This window comes from Zootoca vivipara, chromosome 4 (assembly GCF_965207765.1).
Source record: "Zootoca vivipara chromosome 4, rZooViv2.hap1.1, whole genome shotgun sequence".
Lineage (NCBI taxonomy): Eukaryota > Metazoa > Chordata > Lepidosauria > Squamata > Lacertidae > Zootoca > Zootoca vivipara.
The window spans coordinates 33461031-33477109 of record NC_142587.1 but is presented as its reverse complement, the minus strand read 5'-3'; the positions used below and the strand labels follow the sequence as shown (position 1 = coordinate 33477109).

At 41.4% G+C, this 16079-nt stretch overlaps 1 protein-coding gene across 3 annotated transcripts in view; it reads left to right on the top strand.

Annotated features, from left to right (window-relative positions):
* The window catches only part of DHRSX (dehydrogenase/reductase X-linked), an 87595-nt gene extending 72083 nt beyond the window's left edge, over positions 1-15512 (top strand). For all 3 annotated transcript variants that reach the window (XM_088667691.1, XM_035114815.3, XM_088667690.1), the window contains 2 exons: positions 2890-3097; positions 15020-15512. In XM_088667691.1, coding sequence (XP_088523817.1) covers positions 2890-3097; positions 15020-15208 — 397 coding nt within the window. In that variant the 3' untranslated portion in view covers positions 15209-15512. The remainder of the gene's footprint in view (positions 1-2889; positions 3098-15019) is intronic.
* The last annotated feature ends 567 nt before the right edge of the window (positions 15513-16079 follow it).

The window sequence follows — 16079 nt, the reverse complement described above, 5'->3', positions numbered from 1 at the left end:
AGAAGCACTGTCTCAGTATTGCGAGCAAGCAAAGTCAGTACTGTATGTAACAAGATAGCTTGGAGAGCTTTCTGTTGAGGGCTTCATTCCATAGAAGAATGCCTCTGAATACCAGTTGCTGGAAATCCCAGGTGGGCTGAGTGCTGTTGTAGTGAAGTCCTGCTTGCATGCTCCCCACATGAATGTAGCTGGCCACTGTGAAAACAGGATGCTGGACAAGCCGAGCCAATGGCATGCTCCAGCAAACTATTCCTAAAGAGAAAAGATTCACATTTGACTGTGTTCTTGCCCTGTTTATCTGCTGCCGGTTAGAAATAAGTGTCTAGACAGCTTTAATAAACCCTAGTTTGCTGGCTGCTCACCAACTGTTAGAGAAATCTTGGCAACATATATAGACGCTAATATTTCTAGACTTGTTGCCAGAGGAACGTCCTGCCTGCCTGCCTGCCTGCCTTTCACCCTGTTGTCTCGCATATTGTGTTTGTGTGTCAGCCATACATATATATATATACACACACACACACATGTGCATGTAAAGATCAAGATTCAGAGCATCCACTGTGTTTTAAGGAAAGAAGCAAAATAGCTAAAGGAGGAAGATAAATGGAAAGGACGCCACTTATGAGCATCCTTAGTATTTAAACCACAATTTACGGATAGTTCTGCTGCCAAATGTGTGAAAAGCTTACTTAAATCAATAGAAAGTGGCCATCTATAGTTGCACACAGGATTATTGTAAGCACAGGACTCTTGATGTAATGAAGCTCTTTATGGTGCCTGGAAGAGCAGCCCCATTCAGACATTCTTGAAAATTGGAAATTCCATCTGAGGGTTGGCACAGAGATTACCATTCCAACTCTATCCTGTCTACCATCCTCAATGCGTTCTAGCAAAAAGCCTGTTTCTACCCATTTAGGCTCTTCAGCTTACAGAGGGTGATGGGAATTGGGAAGCTAGCATGCTCATCTCTGTGTATGGAATTTCCATTTTATAATAATGTCTTTGATAGGACTACCTTTTCTCAATTAATAGGCCAGATATTCAATCTAAAAGGATGATTTTTAAAAGGAATAGTGCACCAGTCTTGCACATAATGGCAAATTGGCCACTGAGCATAATGCTAGAAATTACACAAATAATTCCCACATTCCATGCAGCTAAAAACCTGACGTCACCAGCTAAAGGACTGAATATATCTATGGCTGTCTGCGGGTTTTTCCTTAGCCTAGACAACAGCGATGTTTTACAAACATAAGGCACAAATCATTAAGAAAGCTTTATGAGTTCTAGAGTGCTTCTGTTTTGCTCACCAAGTGCTGAAGCTAAGGTGTATTGCAGCATTTTAAATGCAGCCTTTTGTTAGAAGTCACGTTACGGTATGCAGAATAACAGTGCTTTTGTTGGAACATTTAGCAATCTGCCTGCCTCCGAGTACGGTACATTCTTAATATACTGCTGTGCCCCCTAGACAGATCAACACCTTGGAAATTGGAGGGAGGTAGATTGGGAAAGGAAGTGCCAATGGTTTTTGACGTGTAGAATATACAAGTGGTTTGTGGCAGCCAGGAAATCCTGGCTTCTGGCAACATTGAGGTGAATTATAGCTGTCTTTTGTGAGCTGTGCACAATTATGCGTCTCTGAAGAATGAGCCCTAACAAGAAGGCAGGGTAGGGGGGGGGGGGAGGCCACCAGGAACCTAGAAGTGACATCAAGTAGCCACTTGATGTATTTTTCTGACCTTGTGTCAATCAATATGCGTCATTCTCCCCTTCAGGTGTAGTGCATTTGTCAGCAGTTTTTTTAAAAAAATGAATAAAAGAACATGGCACAAAAGGAACAGAAGGTGAAACATAGGCCTTGGTAGGCTCATGTTGTTCTCTCTCTCTCTCTCTCTCTCTCTCTCTCTCTCTCTCTCTCTCTCTCTGCACAGTGCATACCATCTTGTGCTCAACTGAGCATGATTTTGCAGTATTTGGAGCACAACCTAAGCTGCTGTTGCAGCCAGAAACAGGAGGTCTTGTCATTTTCTGGAATAAGGTGTAGCCCTTAAAATGTAGTGCAGCCAGAAACTGAACAGTGTTAGAGGAGTAACTGATCCAGAAGTTTGGGGGGGGGAGCTATTTTCCCCTGTACCATCTCCAAAGTTCCACCATGCGACCCCAGAACAGGTATTAGCGTTTCATATCTAGAGAGACGTGAAGCTATGCTCTTCCATTGTGCAAGTCCTGTGCTTTAATCGTGCAAGTGAGAGAATGGGCTGTGATCACAAAAGCGCACTTGAGCATCTGTACTATGTATCTTTTTGTTAATATGTGGCTGTCAGAATTTGCAGGTAATTTTTCACTGTGTCCAGATAACTTTTCCACATGCTGGAGGCTCTTTATCTCTCCTATTTTCAAGTTTGTTTTCCATATTACAGTAATCAAGCCATACAGTACTTACTTTCCAATGCTAATACTGTAAGTGCAACAGTCCTTTCTTTTGAGATCTGTGAAGCAGAGGCTGCCTATTTTTAACCGCTATCAATCCAAAACGAGACTTCCGGAAGTCACAGGAAATAACACATATGGTGAGAGTCATAATTTAATTCTCCCAAGTGAGAACAATACCAGTGAGGTGCCAACACTACAGTTTATATTAACAGGCAGGTTTATCTAAAGCACTTTCCATAAATGACACAATGAAATCTACTGAATCACTTTGGCTACTGCAAGCAATGTGTTTTGAGATGATAAGCCCATTTTGAGGGCCATTTTGTCGTACTGCTGCTTTTCTTATCCACTTTTCTATAATTTATTAAAACTTGTAACCAATCATGTGTCCTATAGCACTCATCGCAGTTATCTTCAGAGAATTAATTCGATTCTGTGTTTTTCCACCCCGTGCAGTTGCTTGTATTCACCCCATGGAGCCTACGCCCAAAGCAAACTTGCCCTTGTTCTGTTTGCCTACCGACTACAACATCTCCTGACAGCAGAAGGGAGCCATGTGACTGTTAACGTTGTAGATCCTGGAGTAGTGAATACCAATCTCTACCAACATGTCTGCTGGGCAGCAAAAATGGTCAAGTGGATGACAGGCTGGCTTCTCTTAAAGGTACCTGGGGGTATTGTCAGAGTGTCATTTTGTGACAAGGTCTCCTGTGCATGGCTAAAGATGTAATCAGTATTGCTAGTGGCTCACAAATTTCTCATCTCTTCTTGTTGTGTTCATCCTGTGCTGCTAACATGTATCAGAAACACCTGATGATAATAATAATAATAATAATAATTTATTTACACCCCGCCCTCCCCAGCCAAAGGCTGGCTCAGGGCGGCTAACACTAGATATAAAACAGCTGATTAAAATACAACTTAAGAACAAGATTAAATACATTAAAATTGAAATTAAAATGCAGCCTCATACGGATGGAAAAGGAAAAGAGGAAAATGGGGGAGGGGATCAGGGTGGCTCCAGGCCAAATGCCAGGCGGAACAACTCTGTCTTACAGGCCCTGCGGAAAGAAATCAGGTCCTGCAGGACCCTGGTCTCAGGAGACAGAGCGTTCCACCAGGTCGGAGCCAGTGTTGAGAAGGCCCTGGTTCTAGGTCAGAAGTTAATATGGCACACAGGTGGCCAACTGGCAGCCCAGCTAGTCCCCAGCTGGTTTTTCGCTTCCCCCAGACCTGCCAGGTCAGACTTTGTGCTCACATGATGCTGCAGGCCCAGGCAATACGTCTTTGGCCAATAGCTTCACACAAGGCGCTGCTTCTACATTAGCTGTCCAGCTTCCAACTCCGTGACATAAGGCTCCAGGGACATTTCTCTCTTTGCTCAGGAAAGGTTGAATGCAGGCCTCAAGGACTGCCTCTTTCCAAATGAACCTCCCCAGAATCAGATCGTCTTCTGAGACCCTTCTTCATGTGCCACCTCCCTGCTGTTTGCACTAGTGCAACGTTCTTACTTTAATCCTACCTTTGTGAATTTCAGAGTGAAAGGGCATGGTTGGGATAGCAAATTGTTGTACAGTTTATAAGTCTGACATGTACAATATCTCACAATCTGAAAAGCATGACAGACTTCTCCAAAAGACCTTTGGTCAAACCCTCATATTTTACTTCTTGTACAGTAAGGTTGTCCCAAGATTATTTTTACCTTGCCATGTGGAGACTTACCAGTATTTCTTATGTATAACAAACAAATGATAACAGCTGCTGTTTACCACATGAGATGCTCTGTCTCTTTCCAGCCTTTTACCCTAAAACCAGCTGTACTTGCCTTCTGTGTTGCTTCTCAACCAGAAGCATTTTCACATGTGGTATAACAGCTGTTTCTTCATCTAGAGCCTTCTATGTACTGCTAGTTTTACATTGAAAGAAGAGATATGATTTAACTGTCACCTCTCAATAGGCCCTAAGAGTTTATTCAGCTAGAATCCTAACAGTGTCTCTAAGGTGCTTCTGGAAGGAATTTTTTTATTAGTGTAATCCTGTGTGTGTCTGCTCAGAGGTAAATCCCACTAAGTTCTGCAGGGCTTACTCACAGGTTAATAGGACTGTAGTCTGAATTCAGTGGGTGGTAGTCAACTAGGTTTTACTCCAACTTAGACCCATTCAAATTAATTAACATGATTCCAATAGGTCAGTTGATTTTAGTAGGTCTACCTTGGGTAAAACTTAGTTGACTACCACCCAGTTAACATCTACTTTTAGATAAAATTGCAGAAATAGTTACAAAGGGAAAAAATATCTGTCTGTCTTTCATATATTTGAAAGAGTTTACTAAAATAAAGTTGTGTTACACTGAAATCTTCCCTAATGTTGGATTAGGGCCTAGATTGTCCACACTTGGCAGGTGGATTTAAAACTTTGATATGAATATACAACCAATATAGTGAAGTGCTTATAATCTGAAATAGTGTATAAAACCAAATTCTTAATACAATAAAACCATTCATTGGAAATACCTGATAATACTGTTTAAAAATACTACTTTAAAAGAAAAAGTGAATTGTTGATAATACACCCGAGGGGAGGGGGGACACAAATTTCTGAAGAAAAAAGTATCTGTTTTATGACTTAAGTATAGACTGGTTTTTTTCCTAGTGTGATTTGCATCCAGTGGCATATTCTTCCAGTGGCAGATAATGCAAAAAAACCAAAAAACTTCAGCCTGGACCCACCATAAGCAAGTTGATTGGAATCTGTCAATGTGATTCTAGTAGGCTGAATTAAATTATGCCCTTTGTGCTTTCAAGTATGTTTCTTTTATTCTGGTCAGATAAGCTCCATGTCCTGGCCTGATTTCGGAGAGTCCTGTTGCAGCCCTCTGGGAAATAATTGGGCACTGATCTGCTGTAACGACGGCTGTGATCCGTTAACACTTCACAGAATTACTGATCTATGCATGTGGCCCCTGATGTAAATCCACGCTGAAATTCAAAAACAATGAGAATGCTGAATCACATATGTGAACTGTCAGGAAGTAAATGCTACACTGGACTGAAACATAGGTTTCTTAAAAGTGCCCAGCATTGGCTGTAATCTCTCATTCCCTCTCCATTGCCGTCAACAGCCTGTAGGCTTCTTTCTTTCTTTCTTTCTTTCTTTCTTTCTTTCTTTCTTTCTTTCTTTCTTTCTTTCTTAATGTCTGTCTTTATATAATGCTCTGCGGTTCAGTCTCCAAAGAATTAGGCAAGTAGGCAGCATTTCTCCAGCAAGAAACAACTATAGCACACACCCCTTTTTTTAACCAGCCATTTCAGCCCATGTAAGCTTCTCATTTAGAAGGAGATACTGAGATGAAATGTGCTTGAGAAGAAAATGTGTGCATTTGCTTACTGCATGTTATGGTATTATAGAGCAACCTTGGTTGAAGACATGCAGTATTAATTGTCCATGAAGGGAAAATTTTTTTTGCAGCAGAGTACTGGGATACATTTGCTCCCTCTCCTAAGATGAGGTTTCCACTTTTTAAATTATGTACTAAGGATCCTCCAGCCACAGGTTTGGGTTCCAGTTCCAAATGAGCTGTATACTCCTTCCTGCTTCAACAGCTTCTTCCTGGTCTCTTCCAGTGGCTTCTTGTCTCTCCTGCGGTTTGCCATCCACTTTCCTATCAAACTCAAAAACACAACCCCTTTCCATCCTCAAGTAGACTTCCCACACGTGTATCCTATCCCTGTCCCTGTGGTCCTTTCAGATGCCTGCTTGACATGTTCCCTTTAATCCCAAGCATTTCCCTTTAAAAGTCAGGGCACTGTTTTGTATAGCAGTTTCCAGGAGCTGGCTCAAAGCATTCTAACCCAGGATCCATGTACCTCACCCGTAGGGACTTTTGTAGCCCACAACGCTACATACAGGAACGTGAGTGATCATCCTGATCTTCCTTGCCAGTAACAGCTTTTTTTAAAAAAAAAAAGAGGGAAAGTGAGTGAGAGAGAGAGGATCTTACCGCACATGTAGTTACTGCGCTGAAGAATGACAATGCTTTGAGAAATTTGGCAGGTTACAAAAAATTTCCACTTCTACCTATTATTTGTCACTGTCAGTAAAGTGCAAGCAGTAGACAAGAAACGTTGCAATTATCTTCCAGTTAATACTCTCCCAAGTCAAAAAGAGGGCAGGGGCTATGGCACTTCTGACAAGCAATTAACTAGCCTTCATTCCAACACCCCAGGGCAGTCCCGGGATGTGAAAGACAGCAGCAGTCTTTCTTTTAAGACAGCAATTTTAAAGATGGACAGGGAAGTGGGAGCATGTGTGATCTTTCTGCTGCATCCTCCATGTTGTAAAATTCCATTAAAATAATACATTGGTGGGGGGAGGGCCAGCCGTTGTTCACAAATGGTCTTACGTTTATATTTCAAGTATTCTGCAAGGTGTCAACAGGTCTCTTCCCAAGGGTGGGTGGTTTTTTTAAAAATAATTAGAAATGGACGAGCAAAAAAAATAATTCTGGAAGTGGGCATGGTTTTGAATAAAAACCCTGGCTCTTGTCCAAAGAAGATAATGAAGGAAGTACTTTCCAGCTAATTAAGACTGCTGTCCTATACACGCTTGAAGTCAACAGGACTTCTGATTAGTCAGGTATAGGATCACACTGTAAGGCTGCCTCTGAGGAAGGCCTTTTGAACCTTACAGTAAGGCTAACTGAGCACAGTGGGGCTTCCTTCTGCATAAACATTTAGGGCTGTAGATCGCATCTGTGCATTCTGCAAACACAGAGACAAGCTCTTGAGAATAACAGTTATCCAAATGTATTGATTCCTGTATATAGCTCCATCTCCCCCTTCCTCTGTTCCAATGATGTTGCTTGTGATTTACCTATCTTAACATATTAGATGAAGGACACACACCATAGAAAACTTGATATGGAATATCTGAACACACTTAAAATTGCTTAGTTTGTCCTACAGCCTGAACTACTTATATACAGTAGTAACTTGCATCCTGAACGCCGCGGAACTCAGATGTTTTGGCTCCCAAACACCGCCAACCTAGAAGTGATTGTTCTGGTTTGCGAACATTCTTTTGGAACCTGAACATCCAACGGGGCTTCCATGGCTTCTGATTGGCTGCAGGAGCTTCCTGCAGCCAATCAGAAGCCGCAATTTGGTTTTTGAATGGTTTGGAAGTCGAACAGACTTCTGGAACGGGTTCCATTCAACTTCCAATGTACAACAGTGTTGTTGTTGTTTGTTTGTTTTCATGATGCACCTCTATTTTTAAGGCTGCAGAGCGTGATGTAGGGCTGAGAAAACGTGTGTAGGTTTGCACTGCAAGGGAAGTGTTTTTACAATTGTCTCATTAATGAATTGTTAAATGGATTGTACATAAATTTTGCTTTTATAGTTGCCCTGAAGGAAGAGTAATAAGACTTGCAATGTGCTAGACTCATAAATCACCCCTTTCCTCTGTTTCTTTTTGCTTGCTTTCACTTCCCTCTCGGTTTCCCCCACCTCCTGCATTGCTCTTTCTCTGGATCAAATAAAGCCCAGTTAACTTGTTTGCATCACTTGAGTAAGTTTAAAAATCTGTACCATGGAACGTGTATAGATTAGTGTTTACTGATCTCAAAACAAAGAGCATGCTGGAATTCTTGTGTCTGAAAAAATAGGCATCCATTGCTTTATGGCTTTAATTAGTTAGTGGCTTTCTCCTAAAATTAGGAATATTCAGTAGCAGTGTGTAGGGCAAGGCAGAGCCACCCTCCTCACTCCTTACCTGGACTGGGAAGGGAAGGGAAAGTCAGCAAGGAGGTTGAGGCTGCATGGATGAAGCAGATGGAGCACTGGATTAGCAACAGTGCTTGTGCCACTGATCCAACAAGCCACCTTGCCACTGCCCTGCTCTGTCCTGCCATCAGCCTATTCTAGGCAAGGAGCAGCAACACTGGTGTCAGAAGTGTTGCTTCATAGATCTACCATGCATGCCACTGCTGGAAATATTGTCTAGAAGGCATGCATTCTTGGTAACAGGTCTGCAAATTAATGGTGATTGGTCCTATTTTCATTAAGCAATGAAATACAATGAAGCAGAAAAATGTTATTTTTTAAAATATTCCGAAACGGAAATCTGAATTGCCACATGTTCTTCAATTTTACTCTTAAGTACCTACACAATATAAGTCAAATAACAAACATCTCTCTCATTAGCCTTAAGTGCTTTTTGTCACAACAGCACTATGGAAACTCATTCTTGTCTAGGTTTTTAATATTTTTCTTTTGCCTCTCAGTGTTTCTAGGACCTTCCTTTCACCCTCACTTGAGTTGATTGTTTAAAAAAGGCCAATATACAACTTACTTGAAGTGATGAGAGCACAGGTTTAGCAAGCGGGAAATAATTAAAGCAATTTATCTCACTGAGTGATGCAGCCTGTTCAGTTTGAATAAAAATTAACTTAATTTTATTTTTCTCCATCTGTGTTCCAGGCCTAAGGCTTTGCAAAGTTCACAAACAATTGTAATCCTCTTAGTGAGCGCATATTTAAGAACCAAAAGGTCAGCCATCTTTCATTCATTCATCAAAGTTATTGTACAATTAAAGAAAAGCAAATAGCTGTTTTAAGTTTTGTTTTCAAAGGGTCCTGATCAGACTAAGGCCCTATGAATTCCTTCAAAGGCTTAAAGCTCATCCACACTTCCTCTTGTCACACTGCTTTCCTTAGAGGAAAATCGTTCTTTAGTGCTCAGACAGAGCAAACCAGAGGAGACCAGGGGGAAGGAGAGCTGGTCACTGCAGAAGAGAGAGATAGCTTGGCTCCCTCACCAGCCTGACTTATCACTGCCTCTTAGCCCCACTCCTCTCCAGCCTCTGCTTCTGCATCTGATTCTGAACTACTCTCTGCCACAGACTCTTCCTGCTCACAAAACCCTATTACCTCTTCAGCTCCTGACACCTCCTCCTCCCCCATGTCTGCTCCCTCTTCAACTTCTGTTCACTCATCGTCATCCCAGCACCACTCCCCTGGTTCTGAGCCTTCTTCCTTTAGAGATTCCCCAGCTGCCACCTCCCACCGCTCTTCTGCATCCAGCCAGTCCTTGACACTGAGCATGCTCAGTGGCCATGGAATGCTGAGAAGACAGAACATGAAACTATGGGGGTGGGGAAGATTCTCTGGAAAGAGGGCATGACTGGCTGGAACCCTGCACTGCAACATTTTGTTGCAGGTTCCACTTCTACACTAGTATTTGCATTCTTTTGTACACTACAGAGTGTTCTTCATTATTGGTTTTTGTCCGTCCCGTCCCCCCCAGATATAGCCAAAGTACCTTTTTAATATGCTGCACTTTACATCTAAACCATCTTCTGCTGCTTTATTAGTACAGTTCTTAATGAAGCACCATGGAGGGAGGGGGAGAACCATATTTGCATTATTTATTAGATCTGCAGCAAATGCTAGTCCTTTAGGAGCAGGCAAAACATTTGGAGGCTATGTAGCTTATTAGGAGAAAATGCCTTTATGCATGTAGTTAATCTAGTGGCTTTTAAAAATAGTTTATTCATGTAAATGACCAATATATACAACTTTTTTATATATAGTTGATATCAACTTGAGCACTACAATAGTTGCCCTTCTAGGACTGGGGTAGAAATAAAGGAGAGAAGCTGTGCTGATATTACTGATCAATGCTTATTTTATTAAAAAGGCTATTCTTCCTCCTTTTTTTATAGAAAAGATATAGGTATGATTTTTCTAAATTCACATTGTCTTGTTTGTGGTATATTCCTATAACATCTTAAGTATTTTGGCCAGATAAAGGATTTAAAATTGGTAACAGAGCTATCTTTTCATGGATGATTGCCATTCGGATTGCCTGCAAAGGAAAGATAGCCACAGAAAGGAACCTGGACAATCTAGTCTTTTGTAATCACTTCTTTCTCCTTTAAAGGTTCGTTGTTGAATGAACCTTCTCTAGATGAACAATGCAAGTAACCTTGAGACTAATCATATGCAGGACAAACCTTTTTATGGAGAACCAGTAGTTTATTTCTCTTGGGTCTTCTGGGTGAACATAGAGGATTTTAAAGGAAAGAAATAAACAGAAAAACAGAAAACGGGAAGCTGAGAGAGAGAAATTATCGACAATGTTTTGAGAGATGAATAGCCTGCAGATTGCTGTACCGTATTGTCTGTCATTTTCTGTTTCTGTTGACTTTGGACTCTTGTCTTTACTTAACCGTTATGACATTTGCACAACATACAAAATGACTTTTAAAAAAAATTCTTGTGTCTTGAGCATTCAAAGATTCTTAGTCTTTGATAATGCATAACAGTACAATGTGTGCAAGCAGCATGTCTCGGTAAGGGACATAGTTTTGTAAAGGGGAAAGAAAACATACCCCTTTTCATAATAAATGCATTTATAGCTACGTCTTATGTGTGCCCAGTATCATCTCTGTAGTCTTCAGTCTTCAAAGAGTCTGCCTAAAGATTTCCATGGCTTTCCATGCCACTGATTTTCTTTCATCCTGCCTCAGTTGCTATAGTGATTCATCTTTCATTGGTCCCTCTCCATTCCCAGGGCTGGAAAAGGTTATCAATAAGATAGGCTTAGGTAATTAGTTTTCACAGGAGTAGGAATTAGACCCACGTGGGCATGTACTGTGTCTTGGATTATGCTAGTCTGCAGTGTCCTGTAAAAACACGGGGCACCAACTCAGCTCTGGAAACAGATCGTAACACTTGCTCACACCTTTCACATAAAAATTATGTTTTTGTCTGAACATTTCAGAAGGACAGGAGTCAAAACATTCAAACAGAAGTATCATAAGCTCAACATGAATCTACATGAGCCAAGTTATCATAGCAATTTCCAGAAAGGGAGCCACGCTAATCCGTTGCAGCAAGGAATTGTGTTGCTTATTTACAAAAGCTTTCACATGATTGCAATGTTCATATCACCCCAGCGCTTGCTGAGAATTGCAAAATGCACCTGCCTGACGTAACATCCAGTTGTTGAAGCAGTACATGGTGACATAAAGATTGATGATGCACTTCAGTCTTTAGTTCCAAGTAAGACCCCCACAGTTGTGGCAAGGTCTAAGCCAAAGGCATGAGAGAGGAACCTTCTTGCCATGTGTGCTTGAATCACTTGGTTCAGGATCAGTGTTTGATAGGGGCTGTTGCTGAGCCTACACAAGAGGAAATCCTTAAAGGAAACAGTAGTTAAGGAGCTCATTTTTGGATTGGACCAGGTGATATTTGTTCCACATTTTTGCAGCTGTTAGTAGTGTTTGGCAAGGCTCAATTTTCTATGTGGTGGGATTTATCATCCGTATGAAACCTGCTGGTGGGGAGATTGTCCATAGCTTTGTTCTGTATTTAAGTGGTACTTTTGGGTGTTTGGAATTTGTAAATAAGGGGAAACAAGCTAAAATAATGTTTTTTGGATGCCAAGTGCTCTAAGAAAAGTGAGTTTTCCTGTAGTTGTCTGGGCATTTGTTGCTCAGTGAAAAGTTTCACACAAGTTTCACAGAAGAGACTGGTTTTGACCTTTAAAATCCTTGATAGTTGGGATTTGTAGATCTTGGAAATGCCATAATAATAATAATAATAATAATAATAATAATAATAATAATACTTTATTATTTATACCCCGCCCATGTGGCTGGGTTTCCCCAGCCACTCTGGGTGGCTTCCAACTGAATATTAAAAACAGTACAGCATCAAACATTAAAAACTTCCCTAAACAGGGCCGCCTTAGATTAACTCCTACCTTCCTTCAAGATTGCTGGGTAAAACCCTGCTTGGAATCCCATCCGGAGATCAAGATGGTGGCAGTGGAAGAAGAATGCCTTTTATGCAGGAGCCTCAAGGCTCAGGAATGAGGTCCCAGAGGAGCAATGTTAAACATAACTCTGTAATGTTCAGAGACCAGTGCTTCTGAATTTGTTATTGTAACTGTTTTCAACGGGTCTATAGATTTATTTTTTTCCACTTCTATCCTGAAAAAGCAGAATATGTATCTGATGATGGCCCACCATTTTGGTATGGATCTTTTTATTTTAGGAGTATAGTCACATTTGCAAGCAGCTTCAGATGGTAGGGGAGGTCAGGTAACACCTTTTAAGTACAGTCTCAGTGTGTTTAGGTTCCTTGTTTTCCCTGATGAAACGAGGCAATTATTGAAAAATAGGGGATCAGTGGGATCAGTAATACCGTATATGAGGCTGGGGCTGGGGCATTCAAATCTGTGATTAAAAATTTAAAACTTTGTAAGAATGCTTTTTGTAAAGCCTAGGAAGTAAATCTGTTACCGTAAATGTGGGACAAATTATATCATATGAATACAAAATGTTGCTTTTTGTTTGTTTGACACATACTAGTTTTCTCTTTGACAGCACAGCACTTTGATGATAATTATTTGTGTCAAGTGAAATCCTCTAGTTTACCTTGCTGTACTGGATTAAGCCTCACAATCTTCATTTGCCATCACCCCTGGTTGTTGTGGTCTTTGGCTCATACACGAGCGACACTGACAAAAAACCCCCACATTTATTAAGCAAAATAGAAACATCGTCACCCGACCCCACCCACCATTCGCCTCTTTTTCCCTTTCTTCCCCATGTCTCAACAAATGAAACTGATTTGTAAAAATGTTATGAGAGACGTTGCACATATCTTTGTAAACCAAGAAAACCTTTAATATAAATAAATAGCATGTTACTCAACAGAATGCATTATACACACGCATGCACGCACACACGCACACACACACACACACACACACACACACACACACACACAACTTGCACCTTCATCTGCTTGTGGCAGATTAAAGGACATTTCATCCTAGTAAAATGAGTAATTACACTAGAGATTTCAATGTTGCTGCTTGCTTTCAGTAACGCATTAATTCTGCTGCTGAGAAAGGAATGACTTGCCAGTTCTGTGTAACGCTGCTGTATTGAGATTGGAAAACCTTGGATCAAACCCATGGCAGTGAATAAACCACAGTTTCAAAATCCCTGTAGGCATGCTATGACCTCAAGCTCTAGCCATATACAACTGTAAGCAAAATGCCAGAAGCTGACATTTGCAAAGAGATTAATGATTTTGAAAAACTTCGTGTTGCTTTAGCCAGCTTGGATCACCTGAAATAACCTGATATTCAGACTCGGTGATATTTCCCCCCCACAGCCTAATGAATATGAAAGTGTTACAGGTAGCTTAAGGTGAAACAACAGTGATGCTTACATCCAAATTGCTCATCCTCCAATAAAATGACCCTGTCCCAGATTTGAAAAACTGTTTCTTGGATTCCTTAAATTTCCGGCCTCCTGTCTTTCCTCCCTTTCTCTTCTTATCTCTTCCTTCCCCTCTTCTGTATACTGAAAGAGGACGTGGTGTATGCAGGGGACAGTCGATCACCAGGAGAATAGGTTGCTAATCTATTTCTAATGATGTTGTAATTAACAAGATTAAACAACTAATTTGCAGTTGGGGAAAGAGGAAATCAGGTCTCACAAAACTAACTCGGGGTTATATCATTTTGAGGACAGATGTCTAAACATAACCTTGAAGCACAAGATGCATCTTTCTACATTTGCAAACTTGACAAGTTTGGTTCTCATTGGTCTCTCCCAACAAAATGTGTGTGTGTGTGTGCGCGCACCCATGTGCACAAACAATGGTGATAAATTCAGTGCTTTTTTTCTAGAAAAATCAGTGCTGGTACTCACCATGAAGTTATTACAGTAAGTGCCACACTTTTTAACAACAACAAAAAGAGGTGCCGGTACTGTGTACCCTTGAATACCCCCTGGGGGAAGCACTGGTGATAATTCTTGATATATCAAGATTTCTCTTCATAGAATGATAGTTTCCAGAGTTCCTTGGTCAGAGTGCTGAGGAATGGGGGCATATCTAGTTCTTGCATTGTTTTGTAAACAGATGCTCTATGTAGTAAAAACAGTAGCAGAATCTGTCTTGCCATGTCAGGTCCTAAAACTGAAAGAACTAGGTGGTTTCTAAGCAACAAAGAACCCCCATACCTCTCCCCCCCCACACACACAGTTATAGAGGGGAGTGGTGAAGGCAAGATAAAGGCAGAGATGTGATACATTTATCTTTGCTTAAAGTCCTTGAGATACAGTACTACCATGTAATCTGCCCTTGGGGATCGTTCTGTTCATTGTGGTGTTATATTTGTCAAATGTTACTACACTATGTAACTTGACAATTGTCTCTTGTTCATAGAATAACTAGCTCATAGAGCACTTTTAGCAAGTCTCAAGGGAAGAAAACTTGCCCTGAGTGACACACAGTCTCTCCCCATCCCCTCTCTCTTCCCACCCCCACCCCCACTCCCTCTATCTCTGCCTCCCCCCCCCAACTCCATCTAAACCAAATATATTTGGGAACTGGGCTTATATGGTTTCCTCATACCCTCCCCACCCCCACCTACCAATTAGCCAGTGCTTGAAATATGTCTTTGAAATAAGCCCATGGTCATGTCTTGAACCTTATTCTGTGCATTCCTCTTCTACTTGATTGATTGATTGATTGATTGATTGATTGATTTCTAATCCACAGAGCCCAGAAGAGGGTGCATCCACATCAATCTATGCAGCAGTTTCACCAGAGCTGGAAGGCGTTGGCGCCTGCTATCTTTGCAATGAGCAAAGGACAAAATCTGTGGACGTCTCCTATGATGAGGAATTGCAGAAAAGGCTCTGGACAGAAAGTTGCAGACTTGTTGGGATCCCTGATACAGCACCGTAGGAGGTCTAGGAAAATAGCCACAATTTGCTGTGTGAATGCAATGTGTCCCACCGGCCTCTTTTGTGTGGCATCACTCATACTTCCGGAATTCACTGTTCAGTCACGCCGGCAAATAAGAACTCTGTTTGAGCTACCAGCCTGCTAGTGGTGGCAACAGCAGTGGTGGCAACAGCAGTGGTGGTGATGATGGGCGAGAGGTCCCCATCCAGAATTGTGTGTATGGTGGTTTTTGAACTTGACCATTCATTTTGTAACCATGATGTTTCAGTCTGTGATTAAATATAGATATATATCTTTAACCTTATGTAGAATTAGGGGTTTTCTTTCACACAGAGACGGTGAACCGCCAAGTTCCCCAGATGTTGCTGGACTAACACTTCTATCATCCCTGACCAATGGCCATGCTCGCTGGAGCTGATGAGAGTTAGAGTCCCAAAATTCATGGAGAGCCACAGGTTCCCCACCCCTGCTGCAATATTAGTAAAAAGGTACTGTTTCACGAGGCTGAAACATATTCAACTTAAGGCAAGCTCTTCAAAGCTCTAGCGTAGGTATTTTGTGTGCCTTTCAGCAACTCGAAGAAGCTGGAGTTCCTTTCCTTTAAGTGTTGACCTACAACAGGGCCTTTTCAGTAGTGGTTTCTCATCTGTGGAATGCCCTTTCTGGTGAGGTGGGTCTGTCTCCATAATTATTGACTTTCACAAGGAATCTGAAAATCATAGAATTGTAGAGTCAGAAGGGAACCTGAGGATCATCTAGTCCAATCCCCTGAAATGCAGAAATATGCAGCTTTCCCATACAGGAATCGAACCTGCAACCTTGGAGTTATCAGCACCATGCTTTAACCAACTGAGCTATATATGTGTATAAA